Here is a 14,907-nt window from a genome sequence, read left to right as displayed (position 1 = left end):
GTTTTCTCTATTGAAAAATAATTTTTTGAATTATCATGTGAGTACTTTAAAATTTAGCTAAGGAAACTAAATAACTTTGTCACATTGACAATTATATAATTTTCTAACAAACACAAAAAATAAAAGAGAATAAAGGAAGAAGAACACAGTTAAGACGTGAAGAAAAATGAAGAAAGAAATAAAAAAAGGTTAGAGAGATATAAAATAAAAGAGCCTTGGCAGTTTATATATATATATATATATATATATATATATATATATATATATATATATATATATATATATATATGTTAACGAAATCAAATTACATAAACTAAAATATATATTTTTTAAATAAAAAGATTAGGTGATTAGATTTGTCAAAATGCTGCTACTGAATAATAATTTTTCTTAAATTTATCTCTAATTAACTTTTGAATTATAACTAATCGAAGTTTTTCATTCTCAATAAAAGTTCAACTTCACTTGATAAGTCGAATCCAAAGAAAAGTGATTGCTTGTTCCTAACTTTCGATATGGTTATGGTTCGAGAGTAAAGGGAAAAAACAATCTGATTCTTGTTTGAACCCATGAAACTCCGGTTTGGTTTTAGTCCTTATTAAATCAGTCTGATTTCAAATTTAAACCAGAGCGTGGCCAAGCCTATAATGTTCATATCAAAATAGTTGACAATAGAATATGTAGATTGTAGACTAACGAGCACGTAAGACTTCTGAGCTATAACGTGTGGACTTTAATGGAGTGAATCTTTGTTTTATAAAGCATGGATCTACAGCCAAGCTAATCATTACAAGTGCTATAAACAATGATTTTGGTTCTAAAATTTTGGCTTGGTTTCCTTTCCAAACTGGCTGCTGGAGGCAATCAGCATGCTCAAGCGAAGCTTTATGCCATTGCCAATGCCATTCCTCCAGGTGAGTCTGCTCATTAATTAATCTTCAAGATTGCTGGATCATACTTTCTATATTCCTCCACTATACAAACTTGTAATTACTCTTTGAGGTTATACATAGAAATTCATAATTAGGCATGCTTGATTGGAGGATGAAAAAGTTTTTTGTTATTTTTTTTTATTTTCTTTTTCAACATTTTTTAGTTGTATTCCCATACCCATAATACAATGAACTGATCAGGAGGAGACTACAGTACAACAGGAACAAAACAACACCAAAATAACCAAACTGGTTAATTGATTAACACTCACAATGGGCTTTCATGCATATAGCCAAAACAGTTATAAGCAATTCCTTATATACTACTTGTGCTATAGGAAGCACAAGATAATGATTGTATTGATTTCTTCTTGCAGGGAAGTTACAATATTTCCTCTTTCCCTTGCTTAGTATCTTAGCTTTTACAGCTGTGGATCAAGCTCAGGATCAATATGGTATGACATACATCAATCTTTGAAGTTGATTTTGATCTTTCCTTTACTCTTGCAGTTGAGCTAGTTAACGCCTACTGCTGTTTATCTCTGTCAGGGTTCATCAGTATAGATTGTGGAATACCAGATAATGCTACCTACACCGATAAAAGAACAAACTTAAATTACGTTTCTGATGCTGCATTCGTTGACACTGGCATAAGTACGAAAATATCAACTGAATTCAGGACATATGACAAAAACCAGCAGCTACAGAATCTTAGAAGCTTTCCTGAGGGAAACAGAAACTGCTACAAGGTTGCATTAAAAAAGGGCAGTAAATATTTGATCAGAGCTACTTTCATGTATGGAAATTATGATGGTCAAAACCAAGCACCACAGTTTGATATCCATCTAGGATCTAGCAAGTGGGATACAGTTGAAACGATTAACGCAACCATGATTATTTCAAAGGAGATCATACATGTGACTAACGTGAATGATTTACTCGTCCGCCTAGCAAACACTGGCTCTGGGACGCCTTTCATTTCAGCTTTAGAATTGAGGCCTCTAAAGAATGCGTCGTACAAAACTGAATCAGGATCATTAGTACTCTTCACTCGATTAGATGTTGGTTCAACAACAAATCAAACTGTTAGGTGAGCAATTCAAACCTCAAAACTGCATGCAATTAATGCTGTTAGTTACAAGTGAATAAGTTTATTGCCTTCAGGTATGCAGACGATGTTTACGACCGCGCCTGGACTCCTTATCATTTCCTTAATGGGGCAGAGATAAATACCTCACAAACCATTGATTCACAAACTCAAAATATTTACCAGCCACCATCGGTTGTCATGAGCACTGCTGCCACACCTGCAAATGCTAATGAGAACATGACACTCTCTATAAACATGGAAGATAGTACTCTCAAATTTTTTGTCTACATGCACTTCTCTGAAATTTTAAAACTCAAAGCCAACCAGTTCAGAGAATTCAACATTTCTTTTAATGGAGCATACTGGGTTGGACCTGTAGTTCCTCAGTACTTGTACACAACAACAGCATATAGTCTATCAGCACCGACTGCAGGATAATATAAGTTTTCACTCCATAAAACAGAACGTTCAACGCTTCCACCCCTTCTGAATGCAATTGAGATTTATTATGTGCTTCAACTCTCGCAGTCCCAATCAAACCAAGAAGATGGTATGTTCTTTCTAACATTTGCATTTTCTGGCCAGTCTATTATCTTGTCAAGTTTCTGTAATTTTACTGCTACTACTTATATACCTGTGACTTATGAGTAATCAGTTGACGCCATTACGAATATCAAGTCATCATACGGAATAAAGAGAAACTGGCAAGGAGATCCATGCACCCCTCAAGGGTACTTGTGGGAAGGTCTCAGTTGCAGCTACAGCGACAATGATATGCCTAGGATCATATCCTTGTAAGTCTATGCTTTTAAGTAAGCATAATTCTTGTTATAATGGAACTCTATGTGATAAAAATACTCGATGTTTAATTAGGAACTTATCCTCAAGTGGATTGACTAGCGAAATACCTCCTGCTATATCCAATCTCAAACTCTTAGAATCTCTGTAAGTCTAAATAAAATGATTTGTTCTCAATATATCAATACAAGAAACAAAATTCTCTAACAATTTTCTATTACAACTTCAGAGACCTATCAAATAATAGTTTGACAGGATCAGTGCCAGATTTTCTTTCTCAGATGTCATCCTTGAAATTCCTGTAAGTTGTTTGGGAATATAATAGGAAATGAAGTCTTTTGAAAGGAGTAATACCTTGGCAAATTTGTCTTATGTGTCATTCCTTGGCAGGAATTTGACGGGAAATAAACTCAGTGGTTCGGTTCCAACTTCACTCATTGAAAGGTCAAAGCAGAATTTGCTAGTGTTAAGGTGTGCATTTATAGATGTAACAAACGATTGGAAGTTATTTTGTAAATTTTTAATGAAAATTCCAAGTCTTATATTGAGATCTACTCAATTACTTCAAGTGTTGGTGGAAATCCAAATCTATGTGCATCAATTTCATGCAAAAGGGACAAGAAGAACAACTTGGTTGTTCCAGTAGTGGCATCGGTTGCTGGAGTGGTCATAGTCACAAGTGCATTAGCTATTTTATTCTGCTGTCTTAAAAGAAGAAAACAAAAAGGTATGACCTTCAAAATTAAATATGTTGTTTAGAGTTTGAAATTGAAAAGGAATGTCATTAAGGGTTCAATATCAGGAAATTCAAGATGCAAATTTCCATTCAATTACAGAAAATTTTCTTTATAAGTATTTGCTTACTAGTTGACCTTGCTAAAGTATTACAAGCTAGAGAAGAGGCTGCCAAAACCAGCAACACATACAAGTCACTGAAATCAAAAGGACGACACTTCACATACTCAGAGGTCCTGAAAGTTACCAACAACTTAGAAAGGGTTCTTGGTAAGGGAGGATTTGGAACAGTTTACCATGGCTACTTGGATGATGACACTCAAGTAGCAGTGAAGATGCTCTCCCCATCGTCAGTCCAGGGGTATAAGCAGTTTCAGACAGAGGTCAAACTTCTTTTGAGAGTTCATCACCGGAACTTGACAACACTTGTTGGGTTCTGTGATGAAGGCACCAACATGGGTCTCATCTACGAGTACATGGCTAATGGAGATTTAGAAAAATTTTTGTCAGGTTAGTTTGCATCAGAAATAGTTTCAGGCTCATTTATTAGCAAAGGTAAGCATACCGTGCAGTTTGCAACAATTGCCAGAAATTTGAAACAGCTTCTGCATAAATGCAGGTTCAAACACAAATGTGTTGAAGTGGGAGAGGAGACTTCACATAGTAGTTGAAGCAGCAAAAGGTTAGCTAGACTGGAGTTAACTAACTTGCATGATTTTGATTCCACTTTATCTTTTATTATTTATGGCCACAAGGGAACTGATGGGATCTGAATGTAGGATTGGAATATCTGCACAATGGGAGCAAGCCGCCAATCGTGCATAGGGATGTGAAGACATCAAACATCTTATTAAATGACAAATTCCAAGCAAAACTTGCTGATTTTGGACTGTCCAGATCTTTCCCAGTCGAAGGTGGCACTCATGTATCAACAGTTGTTGCTGGTACCCCTGGCTACCTTGACCCTGAGTGAGTAGTCGATATCAAATCAAATGAAATGGTTTATTTGTTCAAGTAACAGAATTTCATAATCAATTGGGAACTGACAATTGACATGCGTTGAGTTCCAAATTTGGGCTTGCAGATATTCTGAGACAAACTGGCTAACAGAGAAAAGTGATGTGTACAGCTTCGGGGTTGTTCTCTTAAAGATAATCACAGGAAGGCCAGTGATTGCAGTGGGAGCTGAGAGGAGTATTCACGTGCGTCAATGGGTCAGTTCTATGCTCGCAAACGGTGACATTAAAAATGTTGTTGATCCAAGCTTGGGTGGAGATTTCAACATTAACTCTGTCTGGAAAGCAGTAGAAATAGCAATTGCCTGTAATACTCAAAGTTCTACTGTCAGGCCAACTATGCATCAAGTAGTGACAGACTTGAACGAATGCTTAGAGATAGAACAACACATTATGAAAGTGAACCATTAGTTTCCATTAAAATGATGACTGAATCAACTCCCCTAGCAAGGTAGTTAAGCATGTACGAAAGACTTTGTTTTCTTCATAATATGTTGATTTCCAGTGAAAGTTATGTTTTTTATGTACTGCTTGTTGATCAAGGTCTCTTGTGCTAAATTAATAAGAAGAAGAAAAAAGAAAATAAAGTGCACTTTTGATACAGAATTTTGCATTCCCCATCTGATCTCTGTTGCAATTCCTATCCCTAGAAAGAAATTTTGAGGTGCCCATTTGGTTTTACTTTCACTATCCCATTAGCACCACAGCTGAAGACTATTGATGGTAAACATATTATAGCAAATAAAACAAAAGCTAAATTCTTTGGTTTAGTAAAAACACAGAAATATGATAGCATTGACAGTGGCTTATATTACATTTCAGATGCTTCATTCATTAACAGTGGTGTAACTAAGAGTGTATCATCTGAATTCAGTACAAATAGCATTGACAAGCCGCTATGGTACGTCAGGAGCTTTCCTAACGGCAGCAGAAATTGCTACAATGTGACAACTACTGCAGATACCAAATATTTGATCAAAGCTACTTTCATGTATGGAAATTATGATAACCTAAATCAGCTACCAGTATTTGATCTGCATATAAGACCTAATAAATGGGTTACAGTGCAAATACTCTATGCATCCACTCCTCTAGTACAGGGGACATATGTGATGCTCCATTGAAATACACAAGCTTATGTCTTGTAAATAAAAATTCGGCAACACCCTTCATTTCAACGTTGGAATTAAGGCCTTTGAAGAATACCACATATGTAGCCCAGTCCGGAGCGCGTGCACTCTTCAGTAAACGGCTGGATCTTGGTTCCATAACCAATCAAACAGTCAGGTGATGAACTATTCTATATCTCCAACTTCCTTTGCAATAAGTAATTAAGTGCTCTAACTAGAATTCGAACTCAGTATACTGTTTGTATTAATTTTAACAAGCATGTGTGTGCGCCCTCAGGTATCCTGATGATGTCTACGATCGTCTCTGGCATCCCTTTCATCTAATACAACTGACGGATATAAGTACCAATCTGACTGTTGATTTTGGGAGCCATAATGATTACCAGCCATCATCAATTGTGATGAGGAGCGCAGATAGTCCATCAATGGGCTGGGCTGAAGTATGGATATGGCCTGAAGGAAAGGAAAAATAAAAGAGAGCAAATAGATTATTCTATATTGTTTCCATTCAGTTCAATATTACATGCATTTTGTTCCAATAAATTTGTTGTAAAAATTAGTTTTAGATCCTATAAACTAGGTAGGGTAGAATAGAGAAATTTATTAATTTTAGATTATTCTTGTACATTGTATATAAACATTTTCAGCTCACTCTACAACAAGGCAGTCAAGTTTTTCATGGTATCGAGCACAACTTACTCTTGATATCTTGTTATTCTCTAAAATCCAATACAATTCAACAAGTTTTCCATGGCTGAAACACCAAGCTGCAGAAAATACTACGATAGTGAATGCTGTTGGAAATACCTTGGAATCTGAGATCGATAATGGTGGAAATGATATCTTCCATTTGCACAACTCGACCATCCGAGCATGGTGCTTGTAAGTTCACCTCTCACGGGAAGAAATTACTTGTAATGGAGTAGATCCATGGTGCTGACTTTGAGAGCCAAGATAAGTGGGTTTTGTAGATGGGAGCTATGAAGTTCACCTAGATGCTACAACTTTGGATAAATGGAAGAAAGTAAATAGCATGGTCACCTCATGGATACTCAACTCACTCTCAAAAGAATTGGTGGATGCCTTCATCTATGCAACCTCTTCTAAGAACTGTGGGAAGAGATTAAAGAGAGATTTGGAGAAAGTAATGGACCTCTCCTATACGGCAAAGAGAGATAAGTACTCTAACTCAAGATAATGCATCTGTTTTAGTATATTTCACTAAACTTAAAATTATGGGATGAATTGGCTTGTCTTAAGCCTTTGCCAGTATGTGAATGTGGTGCAGCCAAACAAATGGAAGAAATAAATAGTGAAGATAAACTTATGCAATTTTTAATGGGATTAAATGAGACTTACGACCATGTCAGAAACTAGATCCTTCTAATGGATCCCTTGCCAAGTGTAAACAAGCCTATTCTATGATACTTGGGTAGAAAGCGGAGGAAATTCATGTTGATCTTTGAGAATTTTAATACAATGGCGGTCAAGGGGCAATTTGAAAGATAAATTTCAAGGCAAGAAAAAGGAGTTTGGGAAGAAAGAAGCAGAACATGTGATCATTGCAATGCGGTGGTCATGCAGAGACACATGCTTCAAGCTACATGGGTATCAGAATGGTTTCTTGAATTAAAGCGAGAAAAAGGGCAAGGCTAAGCAAAACACAATAGCTAATCTGTATGAGGAGATGCACGAATGCAAGGCAAGGCAGATCACAAGAATGAATTAACGAGTTGATTGGGCAAGCATAGTCCAGCTTGAAATTGCCAAATACATGTAGAATCAGAATCCTGTAACAAATGAGGCAAGCTATGTTAATTTCACAGGCTTTGCAGGTAAGAATCCAACTTACTACTCTACTAGTAGACATGGTAAGAATAGTGGTATATGGATAGTAGATTCAGGAGTATCAACTCATATGTGTCATGATTTTTCCCTTTTCCAAAAACTTGTGAAATTAAACAATCACTGTTTTGTTACCTTGCCTGATGGAAACATCAAACCAGTCAAATACAGTGGAAACATCATGATAAACCCATACCTGTATCTCCACAATACACTATACACACCAAGTTTCAAATATAATTTACTGTCGGTGAGTGCACTTACTAAAACCTCACATTTTTCAATCCAATTTTCTCGACCATTGCCTCTGCAGGACCAGTGGTAGCGGTAGCAAGAGGAGAATTGCAAGGAGGGCTATATGTAATAAGAGCAAACAAAAGTAATCATGAGATCTTTAAGGGTAACTGTAATTATGCTCCTAAATTCAGTCATGTTCAGCCAAAACTTCAAGCAAATGAGGTCACACAATCTTCTATTTCTCCCAATTCTTATGAATCATGGCATTACAGACTTGGACACATTTGGATACCAAGTTATCTCATATCACAGTCATCACACGAGAAATTAAAAACCATAAAATGTGTGAGGTATGCCCACTTGCTAAACAACAAAGACTTAGTTTTCAAAAAGCAAAATTGCTACAAAAGAACTTTTAATTTAATTCACATTGATTTATAGGGACCTTACCAAGAATACTCAATTTCACATTTAAAATATGTTCTCACTATTGTTGATGATTTTCAAGAGTCACATGGAAATATTTTGCTGACAAAACTAGGGTTTACAATACCTTATTGGAATTTTTAAATATGGTTCAAAATCAATTTCAAAAACAAGTCAAAGCGATAAGTCGGATAATGGCTGAATTTATCAATCGACAACTTACATGATTTTCAAAGCAAAGGGATTTTACATCAAAGAACTTGCCCATATACTCCACAACAAAATAGAGTTGTGGAGAGGAAACACAAGCATTTACTACAAGTGGCAAGGGCTTTAATGTTTGCATCAAAGTGCCAAAATATTTTTGGGGAAAGCATTTTAAGCCACATACCTCATAAATAGAATGCCTAGTAAAGTTTTAAATTGGAAAACCCCTTATGAGATTTTGTTTGACAAAAACACGATTACAATTACCTCAAAATTTTTGGTTGCCTATGTTATGCCACTAACATTAGGCCACAAAAACACAAGTTTGAAGGAAGAGCTTTCAAATGCATCTTCATAGGTTATGCATCAGGTTTTAAGGCATACAAACTATATGATTTGCAAAATAAAAGAATCATAATCTCCAAAGATGCGATTTTTTATGAAAACTATTTTCCATGTGCAAGTGAGCATGCCAAACACAAAAGTGTCATTCCTTTAGCCATACGACCTGAGATCCGGTTCATTCACATTTTGAACCCACCTTGTTAAATGAATCCAATGATAATTCAGAAACCATTGACACATCACCTACTACAGAACTAGATTCACCTCCTCCATCCTCCTCAAACCACATTCAGCCACCACACAGTCCTGCACCAGTCAGAAAAAGTGCAAGGATGACAACAAAACCTTTGTGGTTAAATGATTTTGTAACTCAAGTCAGTGCCAACAGTTCTAATGCAATCACACTTGCTAGTACTACCACAGAATCTGCAGGTATCTCGTTCCCACCTTTCATATCACATTTTCCCTCCATACCTCAATATAATCATGATTACATACAATTTATGGCAAATGTATCTACTATTCATGAACCACAAAATTACCATCAAGCTAGTGAGGAATGATGGTGGTCTCTTGCTATGAAAAGCTGGAGGCTTTAGAAGAACAACACATGGGTTCTCACTACCCTTCCCAAGGGCAAAAAGGCTATAGCTTCAAAATCGGTGTACATAATTAAATACAAACCATAGTGCGTGGACAAGTACAAGGAAAGTTTAGTTGCCAAGGGGTACAATCAATTGGTTGGAATTGACTATCATGACAATTTCTCACCTGTAGCTAAATTAGTTACTGTGAGATTGTTTTTAGCTATAGCTACTACATTCAATTGGCCCATTCATCAATTAGATATTAACAATGCGTATTTACATGGTTATTTGGATGAAGATGTATATATGCAGACACCAGAAGGTTATACAAAAGCAGCTCAGGGACAAGTATGCAAATTAGTAAGAAGCCTTTATGGTCTAAAGCAGGCAGGAAGACAATGGAACAAAGAATTAACAGGGAAGCTACAAGCATTTGGATTCCATCAGTTAGCATTTGACCATTGCTTGTTTACTAAAGGATCTGGTCTCAATTTTATTTTGCTAATTGATTATGTAGATGATTTACTAATTGCAGGTGCAGACACGAATCAGATTATAAAAGTTAAGAAATTCCTAGATGACCAATTCACAATCAAAGACCTAGGCTATGCCAAGTACTTTTTAGGTCTTGAAATAGCCAGGTTAGAAAAGGGCATGTTCCTGAGCCAGCGCAAATACATCTCGGATATAATCCAAGACATGGGATTACAAGATGCCAAAACAAGCTCCTATCCTATGCCAAAAGGATTGAAGCTAGATAATGAAAACGGAGAATTGATGACAGACCCCTACAAATACAGAAGGCTTATAGGGAAATTGTTATACCTAGGACTTACAAGGCCGGATCTTTCATATGCTACTCAGAAGCTGAGTCAGTTTATGCAAGCTTCTCGCAAACCACTGGGACGCAGCCATCCATATCATCAAATACTTGAAAGGATGCCTCTCCAAAAGCTTATTCTTCCCTCAAGAAAATGATCTAAAGCTTCGAGCCTTCTGCGATGCAGATTGGGCGTCTTGTCCTATGAGCAGAAAATCTATTACAGGATTTTGTATTTTCTTGGGACCTTCGTTAATCTCCTGGAAAGCCAAAAAGCAGACCACAATAGCGGATCCTCGTGAAGTGAGTATAGAACATGCATTGTTTGTGAACTAAAATGGCTCAGTTACCTCATTGAAGATTTCAGCTTGAAACCCCATCTCCCCATCGCACTCCACTGTGATAACAGGGCAGCTGAACATATCGCGGCTAATCCAGTCTTCCATGAGAGGACCAAGCACCTAGAGATCGATTGCCATGTTATCCGCGATCAGCTGAACAAGGGCTTCATCACCACCGTGCATGTACCGTCGAGACACCAGCTCACCGATCTCTTCACGAAACCCTTAACTTCTGCCTTATTCAATGGACATCTCTTCAAGATGGGACTCCACGATACGCACGAGTCTCCACCTTGAGGAGGGGCTTGATAGATAGTCCATCAATGGGCTGGGCTGAAGTATGGATATGGGCTGAAGAAAAAGAAAAAAAAAAGAGAGCAGATAGATTATTCTAGATTATTTCCCATTCCAACTCAACATTACATGCATTTTGTCCCAACAGATTTGTTGTAAAAATTAGTTTTTAGATCCTATAAACTAGGTAGGGCAGAATAGAGAAATTTATTAATTATAGATTATTCTTGTACATTGTATATAAACATTTTGCTCACTCTACAACAAGACAGTCAGGTTTTTTTCACAGCCACACAAGCAAACAGCAGCAATCCTTTGCAAGTATCCATAGGCGATAGTGTGGAATATAAAACTTACCAATTTTATGTGTATATGCATTTCGCTGAAATTGAGAAGCTTGAAGCCAACCAGTCCCGTAAATTCAACATTTCTTTGAATGGAACCTTCTGGGCTCGACCTATTATTCCTCTTTACTTGTACACAATCACTGCGTAAGTGCGTATAGCGAATCAGCCATCACTGGAGGAAACTATGACTTTTCTCTCTTCAAAGTTTGTGGATCAACCCTGCCTCCCCTTCTCAATGCAATTGAAGTTTATTACGTGGTTGAGCTCCTGCAATCAGAAACTAGACAAGCTGATATTATGTTTATTAGTATGATCATACGTTAAATATTTTGCAGTGTTTGTCTGTTGGCATTATTTCATAACCATTTATACAACTGAACATATAATAGTTGACGCAATCATGGAAATCAAGTCAACATATGAAATAACAAGAAACTGGCAAGGAGATCCATGTGCTCCTCAGAATTATGTGTGGGATGGTCTTACTGCAGCTATAACGGGACTGCTCCACTATAATCACATCCTTGTAAGTTTATGCCTTCTGGGTTAGCATGATGAATTGAATTTTCTTCTAATTCCATCTCCTTTTAACGAGTATTCAACAAAGTTCAATTAGGAACTTGTCCTCGAGTGGATTGACAGGGGAGATAGCTTCTGATATAGCCAATCTGAAATCATTAAAATGTCTGTGAGTGTCTTAATTAATCTAATTGAACACCATGAATTCTCAATTTGAAGTAGGAAAAAAAATTTCTCAATTTGAAGTAGGAAAAAAAAATTTGTTCCAATTTCTATTATAATGCCAGGGACTTATCAAACAATAGTTTAACTGTACCTGTGCCTGATTTTCTCTCTCAGTTGGCGTCTTTGAAAGTCCTGTAAGTTATTAGTGATTAAACTGAGCATAGAAGTTTTATGATAAGAAATTCTCATATGAGACTCTTTTATATGCCTCTGCAGAAACATGACAGGTAACAGGCTCACAGGTACAGTTCCAGTTGACCTCTTAAAAAGATCGCAAAGTGGCTTGCTATTGCTAAGGTCTAGCTTCCAAGAATCATATTATCTTTTAAAGATGCATGTCAAACTCATTTTCTGTTCTTACTTAGTGAAATTTATGATCTTTCATAATATAAAGAGTCCACGTGTATAAAAAGCATTATAATTTTATTTATCATAAGTATCAATAATTTTATAAAATAAATAATTAAAATTAGGAAAAATTACTATTTAGTCTCCCAATTTTAACTAAGTCTGAATATGTCTTGCTAAGTTTTTCTTTGCTTTTTCATTAATAAAATTGACTCTGACTTGTGAAAAAATAATTTTTAAAAAGAGAAAGATCTATATCCAAGTCTTATACATTTTCTCATTTTTGTCATTATCAATTTTAGTGTTGACCGAAATCCAGAACTTTGTGCATCGGATTCATGCAATGATAATAAGAATAAGAAGTACGCTGTTCCAGTAACTGTATCGGTTGCTGCATTATTGTGATAGTAGCTGCAATATTACTGGCAATATGCTTTAGAAGAAGAAAGAAAGAAACAGGCAGCAGGTATGTTTGTATGAACAATACTAAGGGTAGACAATGTTCATATCTTTTCAGTGTAGATATACGTGTAGTATAAGAATGAAATTACTTATATATTCCATGTAAGAAGATATATGAAATTACTTAAATGTTGCAGTAGCTGGTGAGACGATGGAAGCTTAAACCAGGAAAACCCGTGAAGTATTACAGTCTAGAAAACGACAATTCACCTACTCTGAAATCCTGGAAATTACTAATAACTTTGGGAGAGATCTTGGTAGGGGAGGATTTGGAACTGTTTACCATGGCTGCTTGCATGATATTGAAGTAGCAGTAAAGACGGTCTCTCCATCCTCAGTTCAAGGCTACAAGGAGTTCCAGGCCGAGGTATATGTGTAAAAGCATGCCTTATATAAACTTTTCTCTTCCACCGGAGATAATACTATGTAATGTGTATTCCAATGGTAGGTTAAGCTTCTTTTGAGAGTTCATCACAAAAACTTCACTACCCTTGTTGGATACTGCGAGGAAGCCAACCACCTGGTGCTCATCTATGAGTACATGGCCAATGGAGACTTAAAACACCATCTATCAGGTTTGCTTTTGTGTATATATATATATTTGCTTTTCCTATACTGTTAGAGTCCAAGTTCAATTGGAATTAGGAAGTATAATTAGTTTAGGAAGTTTAGTAGAATTTAAATTATAAAATTTAATAAATATAGTTCTAAAAGGATTAGGTTTCGTGGCCTGTATATATGAATAGTTGGTTGGCCATTATATGAAATGTATTGCAGAGAGCCCACAAAGTGAAAAGGTGTATTGAATTTTGTGAATTTTATTTGAGTGATTTTGAGGGTGAGAAAAATAATTAGTGATTGTAATTATTTTTCCTTGATAGTGAATTTGTTTAGTGGAGTACGCTTACGCCGAACTACGTTAAATTTTGTATTTTTTATTTGTGTGGGTGTGATTTTTTCACAACAAGTGGTATCAGAGCTATGGTTTGAGATATCAAAAATGATGAACACAAAATTTGAGGTGGAGCCGTTCGATGGGAAAAATAATTTCAGTTTGTGGTAAAGCACTGTAAAGGATGTTCTTGTATAACAATGATTAATTAAAGCATTGAACAAGAAGCAATCGATGATCATGAAAGATAATGATTGAGAGGAGCTTCAACAAAGGGCTATGAGTATGATTAGATTGACGTTAGCCCTAGATGTGAAGTATAATATCTTGGAGGAGACTTCGCCAGTTATTTTGTGGAAGAAATTGGAGAGCCTGTATATGTCAAAGTTACTCACAAATCGCCTGTACTTGAAGGAGTTATACCAACTCAGAATAGATGAAAGTACTGATGTGAGAGATCATCTTAATATTTTTAATAAATTAATTACTCAATTGGCTAGTATTGATGTGAAGGTTGATGAAAAAGACAAAACCTTCTTGCTTTTAACCTCTCTCCCACACTCTTATAAAAGCTTGGTGACAATTCTAATAGTTGGGAAGGAGACTTTGAAGGTGGAGGAGGTTACCGCAGTTAACTTGAATGATGAGAAGTTTAAGAAGATAGGTAGTAGTAATGAAGGTAGAGCTTTTATTGCTGGTACTAGTCGTGGTAGAAGCAATCCATGTGGAAATAATTGGAAAATGAATAGTAGATCGAGCTCGAGACCACGAGTAGACCATGAAGATAGAGAATGCTACTACTGTTATAAGAAGGGTTACATTCAATACCATTGTATGAAGATGAAGGAAGATCTTATAGAGTTTAAACAATTCAAGAAGAGTCGCGGAAAAAGGAAAGAAGAAACTATTACAATTGCAATGGATGATAGTGTTGATGGGGAATATTTAAATGTGGATGATGATAAGAAAAAAGCAAAAGATCTATTAAAAGATGAGTGGTTGATGTATTCTGCTTGCTAATTCCATATTTACTCAAGGAAGGAGTGGTTTGATGTGATTGAAGAGAAGGAAGGAGAAAAAGTAAAGCTAGCCAATGGGAACAAGATGAAAGTTGAAGGTGTTGGAAGAGTGAAGATCAAGCTGCATGGTGATCAAGTAAAAGTGTTTGATGAAGTGAGATATGTTCCTAAATTTGAAAGAAACTTAATCTCCTTAGGTAAGTTGGATTATTTGGGTTATGGTTGTTCAATTTATGGTGGAGTCAAAGAGTTAGCCGAGGTGCTCTTGTGATCATGAAGGCTGAGAAGATTG

General features: G+C 36.2%; 1 protein-coding gene and 1 pseudogene across 1 annotated transcript; both read left to right on the top strand.

Annotated features, from left to right (window-relative positions):
• The first annotated feature begins 805 nt into the window (after positions 1–805).
• Positions 806–5,153, top strand: LOC110665818 (probable LRR receptor-like serine/threonine-protein kinase At1g05700). Its single transcript, XM_058142151.1, is given in 13 exon segments — positions 806–914; positions 1,310–1,387; positions 1,443–2,022; positions 2,097–2,572; positions 2,678–2,816; positions 2,896–2,967; positions 3,050–3,121; positions 3,211–3,291; positions 3,390–3,547; positions 3,703–4,065; positions 4,175–4,237; positions 4,335–4,524; positions 4,640–5,153. Coding segments are annotated over 13 exon segments (2,724 nt in total). The 3' UTR covers positions 4,983–5,153.
• Positions 5,094–14,907, top strand: part of LOC131177202 (probable LRR receptor-like serine/threonine-protein kinase At1g51820) — a 24,566-nt pseudogene continuing 14,752 nt past the window's right edge.

This window comes from Hevea brasiliensis, unplaced genomic scaffold (genome assembly GCF_030052815.1).
Source record: "Hevea brasiliensis isolate MT/VB/25A 57/8 unplaced genomic scaffold, ASM3005281v1 Scaf352, whole genome shotgun sequence".
NCBI classification, from domain to species: Eukaryota; Viridiplantae; Streptophyta; class Magnoliopsida; order Malpighiales; family Euphorbiaceae; genus Hevea; species Hevea brasiliensis.
This window is presented reverse-complemented; position numbering and strand designations above follow the sequence as displayed.